Below are 22,351 nucleotides of genomic sequence, written 5' to 3' on the forward strand. Positions count from 1 at the left end.
ATAGTTTTGGAATCAAGAATACGACACAAATCCATTTAAAAATGTTTTATTAGTAGATACTGCGGTCCAGCTTCTTCCATTTCTGGACCTTCACTGTGCCTGTACACACCAAAAGAAGTGATTTTTTTTCCTTGGAAAGTTTTCCAGATGATCTCCATCTTACAGATAAATTCTTCGTGGCTCTTGCAGAACAACACCGCCCTCTTTCATAGCTTTTTCAAACTCTTGAATCTTGTTGAAAAGAGAGAGAGATGTGAATAAATACAGAGAAAAGCAGTCAGGATCAAATACCTGTGGTGGGTCAGAGGCTAACAGCCTCACTGAAGCACAATGCCATGAATTGGAGCTCGTCAGGGTTACCATTTTGAATGTTACAAGAAGGGACAGTCAAGCCACAAAAGAAAATTAATAGTGAGAAGAGTAAATCAATGCTTAAAAAGGTAAAAAAGTCAAAACAAGTATAAGGAGATGGGTACTTGCCGAGTCACAATGACGTTCCCAGGGAATAACAGCTTTAAAGTTCACAAAGTTGATTCCTGCTTCCAAGCAGCGCTGTGCCATTACACGGCCGAGGTTCTTGCACGCCGTTACCCCCTTGGGGCTGTACAGGTGTCTCTTTATAGCCCACTCTCGAGTAGAGGCAGACACTACAACATCTCCGTTACAGCGCTCAACGAAGGCCTCTACGTAATGCTGCGTCCGCTCCAGCCGTAATCTGGGTGAAGGAAAGAAGCGACATGGGAGATGACATCCTTTCCAGGTCTACAAAGAGAACACACTGAAATTCTTAAGTTACTTGCTTTGTGAAATAAAATTGGATGCAATAGAATTGTTATTATATTAACAATTTCTTAATATCGCTTTTTTATCTTTTTTTTTTTTTTTACTTCATTAAGATATAAAACAGGAATCATGTTACCAATTGAACCGAGGGAAATTCCAAGAGTGACTCCTGAGCAATTACGTGCACAGCCTGACACTCTTTCACACCACCAGCACTCACACCGAAACCAAGCACTGTGTGCCCGTACAGGGTAGCATTGGTGCTTGTGCAGGCAAACTGCTCCAGTCAAAAAATAACGTTAGGTTTGTCATATAGTCTCTTAAAGTCTAACGTTCTGATTTTGAATCCCCAGCTGGAAGCGTAGTTATTTTCAACTGATTCAATAACCCAAAAAGTGCATGAAGTTCAACAAGGCCAAGTGCCGGGTCCTGCACCTGGGGCGCAATAACCCCAAGCAGAGCTACAGGCTGGGAGAGGAATGGTTGGAGAGCTGCCAGGCAGAGAAGGACCTGGGAGTGATGGTGGATAGTCGGCTGAATATGAGCCAGCAGTGTGCTCAGGTGGCCAAGAAGGCCAACGGCATCCTGGCTTGTATCAGGAACAGCGTGACCAGCAGGGCTAGGGAGGTGATCGTCCCCCTGTACTCAGCTCTGGTGAGGCCGCACCTCGAGTACTGTGTTCAGTTTTGGGCCCCTCGCTACAAGAAGGACATCGAGGTGCTTGAGCGGGTGCAGAGAAGGGCGACGAAGCTGGTGAGGGGCCTGGAGAACAAGTCCTACGAGGAGCGGCTGAGGGAGCTGGGCTTGTTCAGCCTGGAGAAGAGGAGGCTCAGGGGCGACCTTATCGCTCTCTATGGGTACCTCAAGGGAGGCTGTAGCGAGGTGGGGGTTGGTCTGTTCTCCCACGTGCCTGGTGACAGGACGAGGGGGAATGGGCTTAAGTTGAGCCAGGGGAGTTTTAGGTTAGATGTTAGGAAGAACTTCTTTACTGAAAGGGTTGTGAGGCATTGGAACAGGCTGCCCAGGGAAGTGGTGGAGTCACCATCCCTGGAAGTCTTCAAAAGACGTTTAGATGTAGAGCTTAGGGATATGGTTTAGTGGAGGGCTGTTAGTGTTAGGTCAGAGATTGGACTCAATGATCTTGAGGTCTCTTCCAACCTAGAAATTCTGTGATTCTGTGATTTCATTGGGATTCCACACGGTGCTTTTTTTAATTGTTATTTCTTTTGGAGTCTTTGCTCCTGCTAGCGATCTCCGGCCTCACCTGTGCCAGAACTCCCGCCTGGGCCACGTCGTCCTCCAGCCCCTCTCCTTCCTAGCGAGGGCCAGCTGCTCCAGGTTCCGAGGGTTCCTGTTGGTGAAGTCCGGGGCAACAACATCATTGTCGCTCGTGTCCGCCGCGGGCTCTGCTTTGACACTCGCTGTAGTCGCTGCAGAACGAAAACCTTGAGGAACATTAAAAAAAAAAAAAAAAAAAGTAGGTATAGCACAAATAGTAGAACAAATATGATACAAAATGATCAGTGCTCAGCCTCATTCTCTGACATGCGAAGTGGATTGTAAACTACAAGTTAAAGGCACATGACTTTTCAGCCGTGTTTTAAGACCCACACATAACACAAACCCGAGGACACGCACAAGGGGCGCAGAAGGGCCGAGCTTACCCGCCCCGCGTGCCGGGAGCCTGCCGGCCGCCAGCAGCAGGCAGCAGCGGCCGCTCAGCGCCATGGGGCCGCGCTCCGCTCCTTTCCTTTCCCTTCTCCCCCGCTCAGGGGCGCCTGGGTGCCGCCATCTTGGGTGCGGCCGGCACCTGCCCCGGAAGCCCACCGGGAGCACTTCCGCCCGCGCTTGGTGACGTCACGCGGGGCTGCACCTCCCCCCCCGGCGGCCGTAACCCTGCCCCGGAGGGGAGGGGCTGCGAGCAGCCAGCGCGCATGCGCGAGCGCCCCGCCCCGCCCCTCATCTTCTAGAAGGTCCTGGAAGCCCCCCCGCCCCGCCCGCCGCCCGCCGCCTTTGTTCCACCGCGCGACCCAATCGCGGCTCGAGGCTGCGCCGCGCCGCGCCCTGCGATTGGCCAGGCGGGGCGTGGCCCCGCCCCTCCGCCTGGAGTGCCCGCCGCGGGGGGGGGTTCCCGTCGTGCCCCGCGGCCCGGCGGCCATTCCGCGGCTGGGCGCGCCCGGTGCAGGCTGTGCCCGCTGCAGGCCGGCACTGCACGGCGCGGACATGGCGGCCATGGATGGGCCCCTGGCGGTCTTCGGCGAGCGCACCAGCGGCGACAGCATCCGCACGCAGAACGGTAACGGCCGCCGCAAGCGCCGTGTGGGGAGCAGAGCGGCGAGGAGCCGCGGGGGGGCGGCCTGGCGCGGCCGCCATGTGCTCCGGCGGGCCCGCTGCGGGCCCTCAGGGCCTGTATCATTGCCATAGTCGTTACATTCTGATGCCGTACTCAGGACGTTTAAAATCAAAGTTGCGCTAATCTATAACTGGTAATGGCGATTTTGGCGATACAGGGGTGGTTCCTTTCAAAAGCTGCTGCTGCCCTAAAAGGAAACAAATTTCTGCATCGTCTGAAGTTCAGAGTGAGGGTCTACGTGCGAGCTCTTCCCATTATACTACCACTTTTTCAATTTCCAGATGAAGTGGCTATGCTTGTGGGATAGAGAAAAAAATGCCACGGTCTGAAGGAAAAGGTTGATTGTATCTTTTTCCTATATGAAGCTGGCAGAACATCGTTTAAACAAGGCGCTATGTTAGCAGGTCATAATTCGGGGACTAAAGATCACTCACTTTTAACGTAAAATGTTTAGTTAAAGAGTAACGATTTTGTTTTAGTCATAGACCTAACTGAGGCTAAAAGACTTGTTATTAGTTGTTATATGACGGTACCATTCGTCTGTGTCTGCCTTGATGCACGCTCCTCTATTTGCATTTGGTACTTCTAACGGCAGGAAGCCATCTTGCAGCTTAGCCAGGCTAAAACATAATTCTAAATAAGGTCACTTTAGCTTAAAAAAAGTCTCTGAAAACACAGGTTCTTGGCACATCTTCTGTAAACCTGAATCATCAGAAAGTTTTTTTGTTTTTGTTTTCTTTCCCTTGTACAGTTACTGCTGCATCTGCTATTGCCAACATTGTGAAAAGTTCTCTTGGGCCAGTTGGTCTGGATAAGATGCTGGTGGATGATATTGGGGTAAGCGAGCTTTCTTGAATTGTGAAGTGCCAAAATGATTTGTATTATTAATTGCTTCCAGCTAGTGCGTTTTACCCATCTGATTGATAATGCACATACCTGTTCAGATTTTGTGTGTTGCTGAGAGGGAGTGAGAGCAGAATTTGGGGAGGATTGAGCATGCTTGCTATCAGGTGTTTCATACTGTGTCGCTTTTGTCATAGCACAATTGTCTCCTTTCCCCATGTAAATTTTTGTCACCACTTAAGCATTGGTTGGAATAAGGGAATGAATAGCACCACTAGTCAGGCCTCATGGTGGTCTTGACTTGTTTATCCTGATCTCTACGTTGTAAGAAACAACATAAAAACAAATTTAAATAACTGTAGCAATTTTAAAATAATAATCCATATTTTGCATTTACACTTAAAACAAATTAAGGAAACTTTAACTACAGACTGCAGTAACCAACTATGATATTAGAAGCTATTCGCTACTCTACTATTTTTTTATAAATTATTTTATGGGTGGTTGCAAAGAATTATTACTCTTCTTCATATTTACAATGAAAGACATCAGTAAAAGCCATAGACGTGTACTTTGTATTAACGTTTGCTTTCTGAAAACCAGGATGTGACCATTACTAATGATGGTGCAACCATTCTGAAACTGCTGGAAGTGGAACATCCTGCTGCAAAAGTGCTTTGTGAGCTGGCTGACCTACAGGACAAAGAAGTTGGTGATGGGACAACCTCAGTGGTATGTGAAGGGTTTTACAGACAGATACACGAAAAGGCAGTGTTTCATGGTGACAGTGCAGCTTTTGATTCATCTGTTATGAATCTTGATGCAATGTGGATTAAGTATGCAGAATGAAGAAATCTGCAGATGTCTGAATAAGAGTTTTCTTGCAGTAGGTTACATAGTAGCTAAGGTGGGGGGGGTGTTTGTTTGTGTGGAGAGATACCGGTGCCCATACATGTCTGGGGCTCTGGAGTGGAAGTCACTGCAGTTTTTTCATCTTTTTTTTTTTTTTCCATTTCCTGAAAGCCAGTGATTCTGATTTCAAATACAATGAGTAGTTGTTTTGTTAATATGGGATATCCGTGTTTGATATTTGTATTTTCAAACAGGTAATCATTGCTGCAGAACTTCTAAAAAATGCAGATGAACTAGTCAAACAGAAAATTCATCCTACCTCCATTATTGGTGGATACAGACTTGCTTGCAAGTAAGAAACTGATACAATTGAAGTATTTTGCCTTTTCAAGGTATAATAACTGCATGCTTTTTGTTTATTTCTGTATTTATGACTGCATTAATATAGATTTCTTAGGTGCCAAGTAGATACATTTATTGTTTTTGTTGTAGTTTTAATTTGGAACTCATATAGCATTACATAAAATTGTCATCTTTAATGTTCTAGAAGGCGAATTTACTTAGTTCCTATGTTCACATTTGAAAGGTTGAGAAATGTGAGACTTTTTTCTTCTGTGGGAGTGGCATTCTTCACCAGTGTTTGTCTTATTCTGCAGGGAAGCAGTTCGCTACATCAATGAAAATCTTACTATTAACACGGACGAACTGGGCAGGGAATGCCTAATTAATGCTGCTAAAACATCAATGTCCTCTAAGATTATAGGAATGTATCCTTTAAATACATTTTCTTTTGTGCTTCTAAGCATAGCACTTCCGTAGTGTGTTCTGCTTTTTCTCCCTCCTTTCCTTAAGCATAATATTAGTTTTCAGCTTTGGTTTTAACCTTAACTGAGCACTTCAGTGATGGTGATTTCTTTGCCAATATGGTGGTGGATGCTGCAATGGCAGTTAAATACACAGACCAGAAGGGTCAGGCTCGGTATCCAATCAACTCAGTTAACGTTTTGAAGGCACACGGTCGCAGCCAAAAAGAGAGCATTCTCGTGAATGGCTATGCTCTGAACTGCGTGGTAGGCTCACAAGGTAAGAACATGCTATGTTTTATAAAGCTTTTGTGTGAACTCTCGCCTCTTAGTCTTTTTGCATGGATCCTGACTGAGTGTGTAAGTTCTAAAACTTGGGGTTGCAAAAACGAAAGCATTAAATTTTGTTCTTGAATGCTAAAATGACCTGGTTTGACATCCTTTTTTTTGTGTACTCCCTCTTCTCAGGTATGACCAAGAGAATAGTTAATGCAAAGATCGCGTGCCTTGACTTCAGCCTGCAGAAAGCAAAAATGAAGCTTGGTGTGCAGGTTGTTATCTCAGACCCTGAGAAGCTGGACCAGATCAGACAGAGGTTTGTGGAAGCTTGACTGACTGAGCCAGCGGGGTTTTGTAGGCTTGTTTGGTCTCTTCAGTTGGGGTGGCTTGATGTAATTTTCACTGAAGGCAAGAGGCAAAAACGTTTTAAATGTTAACATCTCCCAAATATACTGAATAGTAATTGTAAAAGTCTTTTCCAACTTCGATAACTTCTATAACTTCTCTCCTTGCAGAGAATCAGATATTACAAAAGAAAGAATCCAGAAGATCTTGGCCACTGGTGCTAATGTTATTCTCACCACTGGAGGTATTGATGACATGTGTCTGAAATACTTCGTTGATGCTGGTGCCATGGCAGTACGAAGAGTTGTAAAAAAGGATCTTAAGCGGATTGCTAAGGCATCAGGGGGTATGTGTATATGGATTTATTTTTACATAAAAACTGCTGTTAAGGTATTAGGAACTGATTTTCAAAATACAGCTTGTTAACATGCAGGCCATGCAAGTAGAGGATGAGTAGAGCTGAGACACTCCTGTTAGTTTTTAACTTTACTGTTGCTTTTAAGTAAGTGCTCTGTCAGAGTATTTGAGTACTGTAGGAGTTGACTGCTGAGAATTTACGGTGGGTGGAAAAAATGTTGCCTGGCACTGGAAAAATTTTCTTCTGCAAGTGGAAACCAGAATCAGTTATTCTTTAGAGGTCTTTGTTAAGCATACCTGCAAAAGTAAACTCACTGTTTAGAGAGTTATTTTTGTGTTATGTACTTAGGATGGGTAGGAATTCTTCATTTGTCTTAAATATTTTAAATACATACTGAAAATCTGTTCCCGCGCAGATGTTATCTGTCAAGCTTGAAATTTGCGGGAAAGCATTTTCATTGTGGTAAAGCACAGGAAGTTGTACTAGTTGTGGAAAAGTGGTATGAAAATGCAGTAAAACCAGTAATGTTGATTATAAGCTGGAGAATATTGAATTTGCTAACTGAGAATTAATGAATCTGCGTATTCTGCTTTTTTGTTTGATTTTTTTCTTACTGTATGTCATTTCTGGGAAGCTTGCAAAGAATGTGTTGGAACTGAATGCTAATTTCACCTTTTTGTTTTGTTAAAGCAACTGTATGTTCAACCCTTGCAAACCTTGAAGGCGAGGAGAGTTTTGAGGCATTAATGCTGGGACAGGCGGAAGAGGTGATTCAAGAGCGAATCTGTGATGATGAGCTGATCTTAATCAAGAAGTAAGGACCCCTTTTAAAATAGTTCTGTGTATGTTTGAGATAAAAATCTCCTTTATTTGCTTCCATGCTAAGTCAGCGGTATGAGTAGTTACGTGCATAGGAAAGAGCATACAAGTCCACTGCAAATTAGAGGTGAAAGTATGAGTATTTGAACACACCTGCTGGGGCTGGACAACTGTCTCATCAACCATAATGTATCAGACAGATTGCTAGATAGGCTTTACTGAAAATTCTGCTGGTAAACTAAAAAAAAAAAAAAAATAACACTCTAAAATGTATGCTAAAATCTAATGAAATTACTGGGGACATTACAGGATTCACATTGTGTTCCTTTAGCTAACTGTTAGCAGCGTAGTCACACTGGGTTCCCTTTACAGGCAGCGAAGGGCAGTAGGTACTGGCTGAGTCATTTCATCTAATTAAGGAGGTACAAGCTGAATCTCCTCCTTCATAATGGAAAGCGGTGTTTATTTGCACTGGTTGCATTGATTCAGTCATCCGGGTGGTAGTAGCAAATGGAGTACACTTAAAAGGCTGTTAGTTAAGTTGTTCTTTGGTAGGAGGAGCAAAAGCTGTTAAAAACCTGAGCAAAATCCTGATCCGTGGGGTATTCTCCCTGCAAGTTTTAGCACGCTGCTGCTGTCAGCTACCAGAAGACTTGAGAATTGTAGTTTCTTTCAGAAGAACATACTTGTATAATAACTTCTCCACTGCTTCTGGTCTCCCTTACATGATTGCTCATGCTGTATCACTCCTGTGCTTTTCCTCCCATTCCACACCTGTCCTGAGACTGAAGACACTAAATTGATGAAGTTTTATATTTTTCCTGGTATTTAAATATATTCTCCAGTATGATGTAAAAATATTTTCTCTGTCATACTTTTCTCAAGTATCTTTGAAAGGCTAAAACTCTAATCAGGCTCTTACATTTTAGAATTTAAAATAAATACTGACTTCCTCTGGATGTATGTATCCTCTGAGGAAGTGTAACGTTCTTAAGATACTTCTTTCCAATGTTGGAAACCTGTGGGTCCACTGAACTGTTCTTAAAAGAGTTTTTAGCAAGAAAAGTTTTAATTCATGTTCTGTTCAACAGAACTGACTTCTGACTCCTTTTTTTCTATAGTACAAAGGCTCGTACTTCAGCATCAATTATTTTACGAGGTGCTAACGACTTCATGTGTGATGAAATGGAACGGTCTATACATGATGCTCTCTGCGTGGTTAAGAGGGTGTTGGAGTCCAAGTCTGTAGTTCCAGGTGGGGGTGCTGTAGAGGCAGCCCTTTCCATATACCTTGAAAATTACGCAACCAGTATGGTAAGTCTTGCACAGAGAAGTAACAATTTCACTGGGACAGTGTGGATTCTCAAGTGTTTTTCTTCTACCAGAAGTCAGTTTCATGATTTGTGGAAATATAATTATCTTACAGAATTGTAAGATGCTCTTTTTAAGGGGGGGGGGGGGTTATAATTACTCTCTCTGATAATTAAACTACGTTTTTTTTGGCCTAAATATGTTTTGTTTCTGAAACCTCGTACATACTATTGAAACCAGTTATTCTTCATCTAGTGGTGCAGCAGTTGTTTTTTAAACTAATTTCTCTTTATAGGGATCACGTGAACAACTTGCAATAGCAGAATTTGCAAGATCCCTCTTAATAATTCCAAATACATTGGCAGTAAATGCTGCTCAAGATGCGACAGATCTTGTGGCGAAGTTAAGAGCATTCCATAATGAGGCTCAAGTTAACCCTGATCGCAAAAACCTGAAATGGCAAGTATCAATCAGAAGGTTTCACAGTGAAATGTGTTGGTGACTTGAGTGTAAAAGTGTTGTGCTGGCTTACCGAGGCTGGATTTGCATCTGAAAAAGGTGTGGGTTAACTCTGAAACCTTCCCCCTCTGTCCTTCCATACTGTGTGTCATTAACACCTAGAATTAAATAAGATGCTCCACACTTATTTTTACCTGTACTACCTCTCCTTCTAACAATAATTTTTCTTTCTAGGATTGGTCTCGACTTGGTCAATGGAAAACCTCGCGATAACAAACAAGCTGGTGTCTTCGAGCCAACCATGGTTAAAACTAAGAGCCTGAAGTTTGCAACAGAAGCTGCAATTACTATTCTTAGAATTGATGATCTTATCAAACTGCACCCCGAAACCAAAGAAGACAGAGGGTGCTATGAGGATGCAGTTCATTCTGGAGCACTTGAAGAATAACTTAGGTTTTATTTATGTTTGTCTAAATTACACTTCCCACTCTTGTACGTACAATGTTAATAAAACAAGTGGTTGAATGCTGCTATTTTTTTGTGAACAAATTAATTTCCAGCAATAAGAGGGATGTTGGTCCTTTTGGGCTCTGTGTTTAAAAAAAAACGAGCACCTGTAGTTGCCATTAATACTAAGTGTCAAAGCTATGACATTAATGAGCAGCAGAAAGCAGTTGAATTAAGTTTCTTTAATTTTTCAGGAAAATTAAAAAAGTAAGCTGCAGGACACATTTATTAGTAAATTCTTTCAAAGCCAGTCAGCACACTACAGCTTATATTCATCTCTCAACGCACATAGCTATTCCCATTCCTCCTCCTATACAGAGAGCAGCAATACCACGCTTTCCACCTGTTCTTTCCAGTGCATGTAGAAGAGTAACAAGGATGCGACAACCTGAGGCACCAAGAGGGTGGCCAAGAGCAATGGCTCCACCTTGGATGTTGACCTGAGGGGGTAAGAAAAGACAATACAGAAGATCAAGTCATTTAACTTTGCTGAAATTCAACTACTGGGTATAGTTCCTGCATGTGAATAAGCCCGAATCCTTTACAAACACTTCAAGGAAAACTAGATCAGGGTCTGTAAAAGCTGTTAAAAGTAACGGTCTTTCCCAAAGGGGCCCATCTCATCATCCACCTTTACTCTCTAGTGCAGTGAATTTAGGAACTGGAGAGTAATGTCTATGTTTTTTGCCATCTATAGAAAAAAAGGGCAAATTCCCTTCCAGGAACAAGTTTAAACAGGCTAATAACTATGCTCAAGCAGTAACCTACATTTGCATAAAAATCTGCTGTAGTAAAGCTACAGGCTTGTTCTGTTAAGAAACAATTTGCCTGCTAGCAAAGCAAGCCCACAGATGAGTAGCTTAAGGAAATGCCTGTTGTGGTTCCCATCATTTTTGCCTACTCGGAATGCATTCCAGCTGCACAGAACTACCTTAAATACATTCTTTACCTTTTCTGGGTTTACTTTCAATTCTTTTGCTATTGCAACAGATAGTGATGCAAAGGCTTCATTGATTTCAAACAAGTCAACTTGGTCCAGAGTCCATCCAGCTTTGTCAATCTGGTAGAACAAAACAGAGGCTTTTACTACCTTTTAGGTTTTCCTCAGCACCCAATGCAGCTGTTCACAAGACACGTCACATGATACAAACCCACCATTTCTAAGAAGTTAATGGAAAAAAGGATGTTTTCCTATAGCCATGGTTGATAACTTTTGACAACAAGCATAATTTCATGGTGTCTGCAAGAGTACAACATGCTAAAATGTGCTGGCTGCTTTTATAATATCAAGGTTAATTTTTTACACCTATCGGTGCTGCTAAAATTCCAGGGAGTCAAACTGCACGTGGTGCCCTTAACAAGTAAAGTTTTCAAAACTAGGTTTTAACTGATTAAAAGCAAGTACAGGAAGTAGTGAAGTGACCAGTAGTCATAGGTGGAGTGGAATTGCTCCAGTCCCTCCTGCGTTTATTTGGAAGCTGTCTTCCATAGTGTTATTTTAGAAGACAATGTGGCTAATGTTTTCACATGAGAAACTTCCACAATTGCCTGCTTAGGTACAGGCTTCGGCATGTTTTTGCTTCCACTCAGTTTCTAACAACAATATGAAAAAGTATCTAAGCTTTATTATGTCGCAACAGTAAAATGCATGGTCTAGTCAATCTCTCTAGAAACTGTTACGAAATTCTGAAGCAATTGACTGAGGAGGGTGTGAAGCATGTGATAACGTGCATACAGAGTTCATATTAAGTGAACTTTTTCAGAATACCTATAAAATTTTAGGTAGTGCTAGTTACTGCATGTTTATTCCCCAATTTAAACTAGAAACGTGTGTTTTACGTACAAAAATGAACGTTTACGGTATTGATTTAGAAGAACAGTTTGAGGTTAGATTAGGAAAAGCTTCAGCTTTATGATTCCAGTTTTCACATTAAAAGCCACAGGTTGGGTGACCACATTTGGTTTCTACATTGCTGAGACATTTCAGAGATGAACAAAGTATGAGGTCTACATGGTACAAATAAAACTACGAAGGAATACTAAAGCAAATTGATCCCTGTCATAAAAGAGCTCTTTTCACACAGCTTCATAGCAGTTTCAGCAAATCACCTGGAGCTGCCATAGGCTACTTCTGTATTAGCAAGCAATGTGGCACCATAGGAGCTGCTCATAATAGTTGCACTCCAGGTATTTTAGTTGGAAATCTCGTCATGTGGACTGGATGCAGTAGATCAGTGCATGCAGTAACAGTATGAGCACGGTGGTTGTGGTTCTGGAGTGCACCTTGTTTCATCTGAAAGGAATTGAGCTTGTATGTGCCAACTGTTTTGCATGGCAAACCAAAACACACAGGGCACCGCCACAGATGCTCACGCTGACCCTTCTCACTCTCACATTGCAAATACAATTAGGCAATGATATGAAACTTAACCTCACCAGACACAGAACCAGAATCAGATGGTGGTAGGACCAAATCATCCCCAAATTTGGTTAGTACACACTTCCACTAAGCTTGATCTTTAGGCCCCTATGTTATTTGAGGCCTTCTATAGATTTGACCAGTGTATTTTCTGAACTCTATTCTTACACCTATAAAAGCTTTTTCAGTGAGTAGGTACTGGCCTGGTAGCACAAGAAATCTAATATACTCTCCATTATTTTAAGTCTTGTTTTCACTTACTTCCTTTTTTTCTACTAAGTTTTCCCTATAATCTAGAAAAACAAGATATGGCCAGAAAACAAAGAGAGACTACAAAAGTTTTTTTTTGTTTGTTATTTTTGTTTGTTTGTTTTAAATAATGGATACATAGAAAAACAATTACTTACAGCTTTCCTTATTGCTGAAATGGGCCCTACTCCCATTATGGATGGATCTATGCCTGTCTGAGCCCAGGACACGATCCGAGCCAAAGGCATAAGACCTCTCCTAGCAGCTTCTGATTTCTTCATTAGAATTACAACTGCAGCTCCGTCATTTATACCTGTGGAATGACAAACAACTGCTATGCATTTGCTGGGTAACCGCCATCAAATATTGCTGTTATTGTCCAAATACTTGTATTGCTTCACAGAAAGCAAGCAAAGACAAACAAGCTCCTCCACAGCTATATTTTATGAGTTACACCTGTGTTGTCAGACATGCTGTTGCTTCCTTTAAGGTGTACTCAGCGGAAACATCCAGCTTTTCCATTCTGGTTTTAGCCTGACTGACCCACCTGAAGCATTAGCAGCTGTTACCGTCCCAGTTCCATCTGTCAGAAAACAGGGCTTTAACTTTGCCATTGTTTCCAGGTTGCTCCCATGCCGAGGGTGTTCGTCTGTTTTCACTTCTATGGGACCTGCAAAATGGAGCGTTAAACTCACCAAGTGTCTAACCACACGCTTGTCTAGAACAGAAAGCTGCCACAACCAACCAGCTGGTAAGGAATCTATGCCACGTTCCTTTTACCAACAAGCCATTCTGACTGAGCCCAATCGGTGTGAATTAATGCTCCCTCCAGCAGCTTCTAGCAGAACAGACAGCGGGGTTTTCTGAAACACTAACAAATACAATACTGTCTAGTTGAACTAAAGCAGATCTTGTTCTTACTCTCCATAGGAAAACAGCTTCTCGTCTAAGCTGAATGCTATCTTCCAAGTGGTAGTTGTAGGAATGTCGTTGGAATTGGTAGTTAAATGACATGAAACCTAAACTGGTCTCAGGAAAGCCCTCCACTAGTTCAAAGGCCTAATGCCAGAACTTTTCCCACAGGATCTATTCAATGCGAGCACAGAACAACTGATGTGTGACTTCTTGAAAAATTCAGGTTTTGCATCCATGAGGGCTATTTAAAGAAGAACCACTGGAAATTGAAAAAGAGAGAACAGCTTACAGAACAGCTTACACAACAGGCTGCATAACTGGGAAAGCACTGATTATAGGAGTCGTAGTAGCAAACAAATTTCTATTTAAAATTGGCTCATTATCCATTCACACCTACCTTTTTTAGAAGGTACAAGAACAGGAACAATTTCTTTTGTAAAATAGCCAGCTTTCTGCGCTGCCTCTGCTCTGTTTTGTGACTGTACAGCAAACTGGTCCTGTTCCCCTCTGCTAATTTGCCACTGATTGGCCACATTTTCAGCTGAAACGAGAACACAACGCAAATTAACAAAAATAACTGCTGAAATTGAAAGTACAAAGGTAGTCATTAATGTTTGCTGTAGCAAGCAGCTAAGCTCATTGAATAGTTTTCATTCTGATTTCTTGTTTTGTTTGCTCACGATCCTCCAGTAGATTTTGGTTTAAGGGTGAACATTTCTATATACAATTTCCTTCCAGATGATATATCAAATTCAATACAAACGTCAACAAGCTTTTCTATTTGCTTTTCTGAATTGTGATGCTCAGACCTCCCAACATCTATTTCAGAGGAGAGAACAATTCTGAAGTTACTGTTTCATAAGCAGGAAGTGAAAAAGCAGTTGGGTGCCTGTGTCACTGAGGATGCAATAACCTGAGGACATGGAACCATGTGCATCCACACTACACTTTATGTAACTCCTTCCCATCATAAATCCGTGCTGCTGAATGCTTCAGTTACAGATGGAATTAATTTGGTTACTTTTCCTGAAATTAATTTAAATTGCTCAGATGCATGAGATGCAGTGAGACAAGGTACAAAGAGGCCCAAGCCAGAGAGTTCAAAAACCTATTTTTCCAGGTCAACACTTTGTTAGCTCAGTTAGAGGAAGAGGGGAAAAAAAAAAAAAAAAAGTAGTTTTTACACACAAAGCAGAAAATGCCTTCAACACCTTTCAATATTAGGGCTTACTCTCTTTTTCATGACTACAACTTAAGGATGGCCTGAAACATCTTATTTGACAATTCAGATTTCTGAAATTTACTCACAGTGAGTTCTTCCTCCCTTCACAGTTAACCATGTCATTTTCATGACTGCCACCACTTACCTGTTATACCCATGTGATACTGATAAAATGCATCTGTGAGGCCATCGCGGATTATACTGTCCTGCAATGAAGCCTCTCCCATTTTCACCCCAGCTCGCATGTGAATTACATGAGGAGCCTGCAAGAAGTATTTCAAAAGGAGTTAAGTCTTTCATATCCGTGGTACACAATACAGCCAAGACAGCTGCACAGCCAGAGACAGATCCCCACCTTGGGGCTGCAGGTAGCAATCCCAGATCCCAGCTCACCTTTCTCTCTTGCAGCCCTGCTCACACACATACCGCTCCTGCCCCAAACACCCTAATTCCTTTTTTCACACTGCAGTATAGAATGAGCATCATGGTAAGGGGAAAATTAGGGTCCTTGGCCAGTCAAAACATGAGTTTCCCCATCTGCCTGATCTGTCTCTCCCTCCAGGGTCTGACAGCTGGCACACTCTTTGGCCTCCGCATTTCCCAGGCAGCAGCTCACCAAGCAGCAAACATTTTCTCTGCACGGGTAGAATTAAATGGTTCTGTGGGGCGATGCAGCCCATGGGTCCATCCAAACAGTTCCCACTGCACTACCAGGGAACACCACCATCACCCTCGGCACTGACAGACAGTGAGCCCTGGCAGAAGACCCCACCCTTGCCTGGCATCAGACCATTTGCTCAGTACCAACCCATGACACAGCCTTGGGCTGAAAACCCTGAAATGGAAGCGCTCTGCTTCCTTTCCAAGATCTAATTACTGAACAATTAGTCTGCAAGAGAATAACATTTCCAGTTATTCATTCTTTGGGCCTCTTGCAGCACAAAAGCAACCCTCGCTATTGCCAGCTGTCTCAAGCAAATAATTCATCACTAGAGGGCTAGATGGGAATTAAAATGGGATTTTTGATGTGTGTTTGCAATGGCACCTTTTAAGTAGCTACAGTATCATTAAAAAAAAAGCTACAAAAGACCATTTTTGGATGTGTAAATTAATTTCCAAGGGCAGAGACTGCCTCCAAAGCACTAGCCTTGAAATACATGGTTTCAACATAACTTGATTGCTGTTTGTTCCCTGTAAGCCAGAAAGCGAGAGTGCAATCTTTTGCTTTACCTTGCTCATACTTTCCATGCCTCCTGCGACCACAATGCTGGACTCCTCCGTCATTATGGACTGCGCACCCAGACATACCGCTTTCAAGCCAGACCCACAGATCATCTGGCAGCTCCATGCAGGCACGGAGTAAGGGATTCCTGCACCAACACTCGCCTGCCGAACAGGGTTCTGCCCAGCACCTGCAAGAACACACAGCGGTTTTCCTTGTCCACTCTCTGAAAGCAAAGGCAGGCCTTGTCACTTTCTGTGACGGGTACCCAATTCCACCAACATTTAGGGCTTGTTCCTGTTTTTAGTTGGTAGACAAGGAAGTTCCCAGCAGCTCAGTTACCTCTCTCATTTATACAGATGGTAAGACCAGTGACTTCAGCCACGTGCTACTCGTATTTTTTTTTATTTGCAACTCTGCTTTTGACTGCTGGTGAGATGAAACGGCATTTATTCAATTTCAGATTGGCACTAACCTGTTGCACATGTATAAGATATGAGTTCATTTAAACTGCTGCTAGCTGAAGGGCTTATTTTTGATGTCTTCTGCGCACTGTGAATAGACATCTTTCCCCTTTGGTTCCCCTGGAAACCAAAAGCGCATTTGTACAAATGAAAGCTTCCATTCATTCTCGCTCGCAATCTGCTGCAGAGAGAGAATGGGCGCACTATATTCAAAGGCAAAGTTCTTCATCTACACCTCCCCAGGCCAGAGCGAGTCCAGCTCTTTTGTATGTAAAGGCAGAGATAAGGAGAGCACAGAGCCAGATTCGCATAAACCCGAATCAGCTTTAAATATGACAGCGCTTCCTTTACTTTCCTCCTCACTGTTTAGCAGAGGGTCTGCCCTGTGGCTCTGATCAAACATTACCCTGGACGAAGCACAGGGCCGTGTCAAAGCAAACAATTCCCTGCACCCACATTTCCACGAAATCCCTCCATTTGCGCGTAGCGAGCAGCAGGCAGCCCCTACAGAGCCCCCCCCCCCCCCGCTCGCGGCCCTACCTGCGGCCAGCACCTGGCCCAGGACCACCTCCGACACCTCCTCGGGGGCCAGCCCTGCCCGCCGCAGCGCCTCGCGGATGGCGGCGGCGCCCAGCTCGTGTGCGGGCAGCGCGGACAGGGCGCCGTTGAAGGAGCCTGGAGGAGACACAGAGAGGGACGGGGGGGAGGAAGAAGGGGAGCGGTCACCGCCCGCACGCAGCCCCGGGCACGCCGCGCGGGGGGCTGGGCGCTGGGGGCCGCTCACCCACGGCGGTCCTGACGGCCGACACCAACACCACGGGGTCCGCGCTCATGGCTGAGCCGAGCCGAGCCGAGCCGAGCCGAGCCGAGCGAGGCCGGGAGCGGAGCCGGAGCCGGAGTGAAGCCGGAGCCTGGGGAGCGGGGCCGGGTTCGGGTCCGCCCCTCGCGTGGTGCCGGCGCCGCCCCTCGCGTGGTGCAGGCGGGGCCGGGCCGCGGGCGGGGCGGGAGCCGCTGAGGGGAGAAAGGGCCCCGAGGGACCCCCCAGCCCCGGCGGTGCCGCAGCGTGCAGCCCTACTTTTAGGGCTTTTGGGAAGAAGCGAGGGGCGAATTGCGGCCTCGCGTGGCAAGTGCTGTGTGATGATGGGTGTGCGCCACGGGGTGTGCAGCGCCAGCGCGCCTGAGCTCGCTGTGTGGAAACACCGAGTGTAAAACCAAGGCAGCGCCCAAGCTGGACCCGCATCAGGCTCCAATCTTCCCTTGTAATGTAAAAACCTACACAGGAAAATAGCACAGCTTTGGAAAGCAAGACCGTTAACCTAGGTTTCACCATTACAACAACATCACTGGCATAAGTGAAACAAAAAAAGACATCTCAGATGTCTTCAGGAGCAGAAATCTCTGGTTAATCCTGTGGGCAGCCAAATCCTTCGGCGGACTAATCCACTAGTCGCCTCAGGATGCACTGAACAGCAACAGGCGTGCGCCACGGCTTGTCTTTAACAAGGCTGCGTGGCCAGGGCAGCTGGTAATGCCAACAGGGACCTCAGAGTAAACCTGGGTGACAAAACCACGTCTGGAGTCTTTCCACAAGACCCATCAGTAAGCAATTAGTAGATCTACCGTACAAGCAAAACCCACAAATACGTGATTTTAAGCTATAAAAAGCGGTTGTTTTAGAGGAACATCACACAGTTCCTGGGCAACCTTCTGCGACTGGAAGTGCTCTGCACCACCTCAAAACTCAGCAGAGACTGACTCACGCAGATGTACGGAGGCAGCACCAAGTAACCTAGTTTATCAGCTGTCCCGTATACCAACACGTCATTCTTAATGCAATATTTGACTGATTACAATTTGAAGTCATCAATGCAAATACAAAATCAATAATGTAAGAAGAGCCCAGAATAACATTAAATGTCAGCAGGTGTGCAAAGTCCAAAAATGATAATACCTCTAAAGTAGCTCTTACACACAGGATTCCCTTTTATTTAAACCTTTACAAATATCAGCATTAATCTCTCCACACTTGATCTTTAATCTGCTAACAGACGGAAAGAGTTTGAATTTGAAGAGGGCCTTGTGAATTCATGACAGCTCAGGCCAATGAGCTGACTTGCTGCTATTTTGTTCTCAACCACAAGCAGCTGAACTGTTTTCCAGCTCAAGAGGAGTGGGAGACCAACCTGTAATGTTGGGCCAGCCTGAAATGACAGAATCAAACGAGTTTTATCCAGGTACTTTTGTCTGACTTTTGTTATACTGTTTAATTCTGCTTGGACAGTGTCCAGGAGGAGATCCAAATGCATAGCAGGAATGTGTAAAGGAGCAAAACAACAGCAATTGCACAAGACAAATAATGAGGAAACTTGTATGGTACAGATCAAAGTTAAGTTATTTAAACATACTAGAAAATGACTAAACATTAGTTGGCAGCTGTGCTTTGAATTCAGTGCAGTTAATGAGCAGGATAATAACCAATAGCAAACTACTGCCCAATGCTGGTACATTTTCACATTTCTTGGAAATCTCGGCTCTGGGAAATTCAGTCAGTAAAAATTAGGACATCAGTTTGGAACAATGAACTTCACCCACTATCATTCAAAAAGTAAGGCTATGTTGCACAAAGTTTATGCGTTATCTTCCCATTATCACAATGAAATAGGCTTGTGCCTTGTGTAAAATATTCACAGATTTGTGCATTTTCATTTGGTAATGGTAGCTCAGTTTTATTAGGAATAGGCTAAAACTTAGAGCAGTCCAGTGTACTGATGTACTGATGTACTCTTCTGCTAAAAAATGTTTTCTAAATTCAGCCTGTCCAGATATCAGTGTTGTTACCAACATATGAAAACTTTGCTCTTTCTACCATAAATCTGACATTTGGTTGGTCAATATTTATAGCAATACTTTTGTTGGGTATGTGAGTTAAAAAAAAAAAAAAAAAAAAAAAGCCAGATCTTTGACAAAATAAACAAATAAATAAATAATTTAAATTCATAAATCTTGACAAGAAGATAGAAAAATCTCATCATACTTAGTAATTCTGGGGCCCATAGTTCTCACCTGAATGCTTTTCAGAGGCATTCACCCTTCAGATGCATGTTTTCCATGCTTAGTCTGTATTTGAAATTACTTTTATTCTTGCTAGGGAATATGAATTGTTCTTTGGTTGGTTTAAGCAAAAAGCAAGGTTTTTGTTTGTTGACAAAAGATGAAGTCGTATTTTTTACTCCTTAAAAAGTTAACTCAGGTACCAAAACAGGTTAGCTTGACAATTAGCATCATTTCAAGAAAATTAGAACCTTTTTCATTTGGGGGAGATCTGAGAAAGCTTTTTCTTCTCTCCACATTCTTTAACATTGTGCCAGGATAATACAGGGCATTCAGGCTTGCTGAACACCTTTAGCACCTCAAGAGTCTTTCTCAGGTCTAGGAAGAGCATTCGTTCTTTTCCCAGGTTTTCTCACTAGGCTACTGATGCTCAGTTGTCTACAGATGGGTTCAGCAGACAAAATACACCTCAAAGAACAGGCTGTTTTCCTAATGAAGATGAGATTTACGTTATCTAACATTCCTAAACCTCAAATTCCCTCTGGATTAATCGGGTCCTTGGAAATCAAGTTCCCGATAAGTAAAAAAAAATGTTTTGGCCGTGTTAAGAGCCATCTGTGTTTTCCTTGCAACTGTGTTTGTCAGAGAAAGCTCATAATCTAATCAATACTTAATAATAATAATAACAACGTTCCCTTCCTCTCAGACAGAAAAAACTTTGTGATATTAAAACCATTGTAACTTTTATATGGCTTAAACATAGGTATAGTAGATACCTGGCTTTATATCCTTAGTAAATATATACAAATCATTGCTCCAAATGCAAGCATGCAGTATTTATCAAGCATCGCAAACCCAAATTTAATTTGAGTCACCATTTGGTTGTAATTGTAGATTCATTGATTCATTGCCTTTTAGGGGATGTCTTCAGGAGACCATCTGCAATTTACTTACCAGTGTGGTCAGCCCTACCCCAAATTCTCCCCCAAATCCTTGTATTGTATTTAGGAACTCACAGGTGTGCAGTGGCATCACAAGTGCTGCAGTCCTGGAGACTGTTGCTGTCAAATTGACTCCATGGACAGTAGAGTTTTAAAATCAGCTGTGTAACAACGTACATGCTTTCATGAGATCTTATATGTAAATCATAAAAAATTACCATTAATTAAAAGGGAAGGCTCTCTAAAGAAATTCTTATTACCTCTTGCTATAGAAATAGAAGAAAAATACATTGCAATTCCAGTAAGATCCTTAGAAATCTCTTATCAGGGGACATAAAGGAAGTATTAAGGCTGCATTCTAGGATGCATAAAGCTTTTGCAAGGGAGGGAGAGTTCATGGAATTCAAATTTGGGGTTTTTAGCGTCTAAATCTCTACCTGCTAATTACCTGAAGTACCTCTCCATATCACTTTTTTTTTTTTTTTTTTTTTTCACAGTGCAGCAATCCATGTGTTTTATTTTTCCACCACATCTGTAGGCTTACTGCAACATTTTCTAGTGCCCCTTAAGAGCTCATGCTCTGCTCCTGCAGCAGGCATACCACCGTTTTGCCTTCCTCCATCTTACGTCCTTACAGGTCAAGGACAAACCTTTGAGGAGCTGATTAGCATTCCTTTCATTTGTTATTTTAAGTTTGCTTAAAATGCTAAGAAATGTATGTAACAGCATTCCAAACTATTTTATTTCTTCCTTTTTTTTTTTTCCCCACCTTTTTCCCCCCTCCTATTTCTTAGCTTTGTTGACCTGCAGACTATCACTGCCATCTCTTGCAGTTTATTTAATGAGTCTTTTATAAATCTTTTTTTGATGCGATGCAGGAATACTGAAGCGCTCTGCCTTGGTCTCAGATGGGCCAGAGTTGCCCTGCATCTATCTATCTGTCCATCCATCCATCTATCAGTCTGTCCATGCAGGGTGCAGCACTGGAGGGACACAAGCATGGGAGAGGGTGAGGCAGCCCAGGTGAAGGCATGCAGAGAACAGATGGAAAACTTAGCCATGAATATGCAACGAACAGCTTCCTTCTAACTTTAGAAGTGTCTTAATTGTTGCTTTGTTCCACTTGGTGCCATTGTCAAAGCAAAAGGTGAAAAATTCAGACCTGAGCAGGTAAAAACAATGTCAAGCCTCAAGCTTTCTAGAAGGAAAATAATTAAGTGAATGAACTACATGCTGGCATTCAAGGAACCCAGAATGAAACTAGAGGAGCCAATATGAACAGATTTAAAACAAAAATGGATTCTACTTTTATTAATATCCACTGAGCAGGCCTGGTAGGTAAGAATGGGCCAGAAAGAAGGCAGCACGTTATGTGCCATTACAAGGGGGTCAGTTTAATGCCAAATGATGTTCTTGTGCAGTCATTTTTCCTCTTACTTTAATCAACTTTTCCATCAAAGCCAAATGTAGGAGAGTCAGCATTAATTTAAAACACAGTTCAGGTGTGTCATAGGTCACAGGGAAGAGATGCAAACACAATATGCTTCATGAAATGGTTAATTTCACCTTAAACATTTCCTGCATTTAATTACAGAAAGCTGTACTGTACACATTGATATTGGTTCCTATTTAATCTTAACATTATCTATATTGTGCTGCTTTATGAGTTTTGCTTTCTCATTGGTATTTTCATCTGAGGACAAACAATGCTGCTAGGAGTTATCTTGGTACCATAAAAAAAAAATTACTCCAGTTACCATACCGTAAATGCAAGCCAGTGCAGGTGTTAGTATATTTATTCCCGTAGCACTGAACAAAGTCCCAATATGCTTTACATGCATTTTTAGCATTGCAGTGTTTAGATTTGTACATGAGGACAAGTCAATTCACTATGTTAATGTTCACGTTAAGGACTATTACAGAACTGTAAGACTTCTCCCAGGCTGCCACATCCTGTGATTGCTTTATCTGTGAATCAGTATCTTAAACGTTTAAAGCAAACACCTGCAAGGGATTTGTGTGAGGAAACTGGGGGCAGAAGCAGAAAACCCCAAAGAGCAATCACGGTTTATATTTCCTCAGTTTAAACAATGAAATAAGGCTTTGAAAGAATTAACTCAAGCCTTCTGTTCTTGTGGTCACTATTCACATGATCT

At 43.0% G+C, this 22,351-nt stretch overlaps 3 protein-coding genes across 3 annotated transcripts; 1 reads left to right on the forward strand and 2 right to left on the reverse strand.

Annotated features, from left to right (window-relative positions):
* Nucleotides 1-36: 36 nt before the first annotated feature.
* Nucleotides 37-2,607, reverse strand: MRPL18 (mitochondrial ribosomal protein L18). Its single transcript, XM_082758326.1, has 4 exons — nucleotides 2,448-2,607; nucleotides 2,048-2,228; nucleotides 481-715; nucleotides 37-231 (listed from the first exon to the last, which is right to left on the reverse strand). The coding sequence occupies exons 1-4, from the start codon at nucleotides 2,509-2,511 to the stop codon at nucleotides 160-162; spliced, it is 552 nt and encodes a 183-aa protein (XP_082614452.1). The 5' UTR covers nucleotides 2,512-2,607; the 3' UTR covers nucleotides 37-159.
* A 331-nt stretch (nucleotides 2,608-2,938) lies between these two features.
* TCP1 (t-complex 1) lies at nucleotides 2,939-9,738 on the forward strand. Its single transcript, XM_082757213.1, has 12 exons — nucleotides 2,939-3,079; nucleotides 3,888-3,973; nucleotides 4,583-4,711; nucleotides 5,086-5,183; nucleotides 5,488-5,598; nucleotides 5,733-5,914; nucleotides 6,103-6,229; nucleotides 6,429-6,604; nucleotides 7,307-7,430; nucleotides 8,557-8,749; nucleotides 9,042-9,205; nucleotides 9,440-9,738. Exons 1-12 carry the CDS (start codon nucleotides 3,007-3,009, stop codon nucleotides 9,651-9,653), a joined length of 1,677 nt encoding a protein of 558 aa, XP_082613339.1. The 5' UTR covers nucleotides 2,939-3,006; the 3' UTR covers nucleotides 9,654-9,738.
* Nucleotides 9,739-9,850: 112 nt separating this feature from the next.
* Nucleotides 9,851-17,124, reverse strand: ACAT2 (acetyl-CoA acetyltransferase 2). The gene is made up of 9 exons (XM_082757214.1): nucleotides 16,988-17,124; nucleotides 16,744-16,878; nucleotides 15,748-15,929; nucleotides 14,663-14,780; nucleotides 13,693-13,836; nucleotides 12,928-13,050; nucleotides 12,539-12,693; nucleotides 10,662-10,772; nucleotides 9,851-10,152 (listed from the first exon to the last, which is right to left on the reverse strand). The coding sequence occupies exons 1-9, from the start codon at nucleotides 17,034-17,036 to the stop codon at nucleotides 9,985-9,987; spliced, it is 1,185 nt and encodes a 394-aa protein (XP_082613340.1). The 5' UTR covers nucleotides 17,037-17,124; the 3' UTR covers nucleotides 9,851-9,984.
* Between the last annotated feature and the right edge of the window lie 5,227 nt (nucleotides 17,125-22,351).

This window comes from Aythya marila (genome assembly GCF_965140915.1).
Source record: "Aythya marila genome assembly, chromosome: 3".
NCBI classification, from domain to species: Eukaryota; Metazoa; Chordata; class Aves; order Anseriformes; family Anatidae; genus Aythya; species Aythya marila.

What these genes read in the sequence shown, in the direction of transcription:
- MRPL18 (XM_082758326.1), bottom strand. Translation starts at nt 2,511, where the DNA reads ATGGCGCTGAGCGGCCGCTGCTGCCTGCTGCTGGCGGCCGGCAGGCTC. An exon ending in GCTCCCGGCACGCGGGGCGG is followed by an intron (nt 2,229 to 2,447) that starts GTAAGCTCGGCC and finishes ATGTTCCTCAAG; the next exon opens with GTTTTCGTTCTGCAGCGACT. An exon ending in AGGCGGGAGTTCTGGCACAG is followed by an intron (nt 716 to 2,047) that starts GTGAGGCCGGAG and finishes TCCTTCACCCAG; the next exon opens with ATTACGGCTGGAGCGGACGC.
- TCP1 (XM_082757213.1), top strand. Translation starts at nt 3,007, where the DNA reads ATGGCGGCCATGGATGGGCCCCTGGCGGTCTTCGGCGAGCGCACCAGC. An exon ending in CTGCGTGGTAGGCTCACAAG is followed by an intron (nt 5,915 to 6,102) that starts GTAAGAACATGC and finishes CCCTCTTCTCAG; the next exon opens with GTATGACCAAGAGAATAGTT. An exon ending in GAGCTGATCTTAATCAAGAA is followed by an intron (nt 7,431 to 8,556) that starts GTAAGGACCCCT and finishes TTTTTTCTATAG; the next exon opens with TACAAAGGCTCGTACTTCAG.
- ACAT2 (XM_082757214.1), bottom strand. Translation starts at nt 17,036, where the DNA reads ATGAGCGCGGACCCCGTGGTGTTGGTGTCGGCCGTCAGGACCGCCGTG. An exon ending in GGCCGTCAGGACCGCCGTGG is followed by an intron (nt 16,879 to 16,987) that starts GTGAGCGGCCCC and finishes TGTCTCCTCCAG; the next exon opens with GCTCCTTCAACGGCGCCCTG. An exon ending in AACAGCTGCTAATGCTTCAG is followed by an intron (nt 12,694 to 12,927) that starts GTGGGTCAGTCA and finishes GTCATTCCACAG; the next exon opens with GTATAAATGACGGAGCTGCA.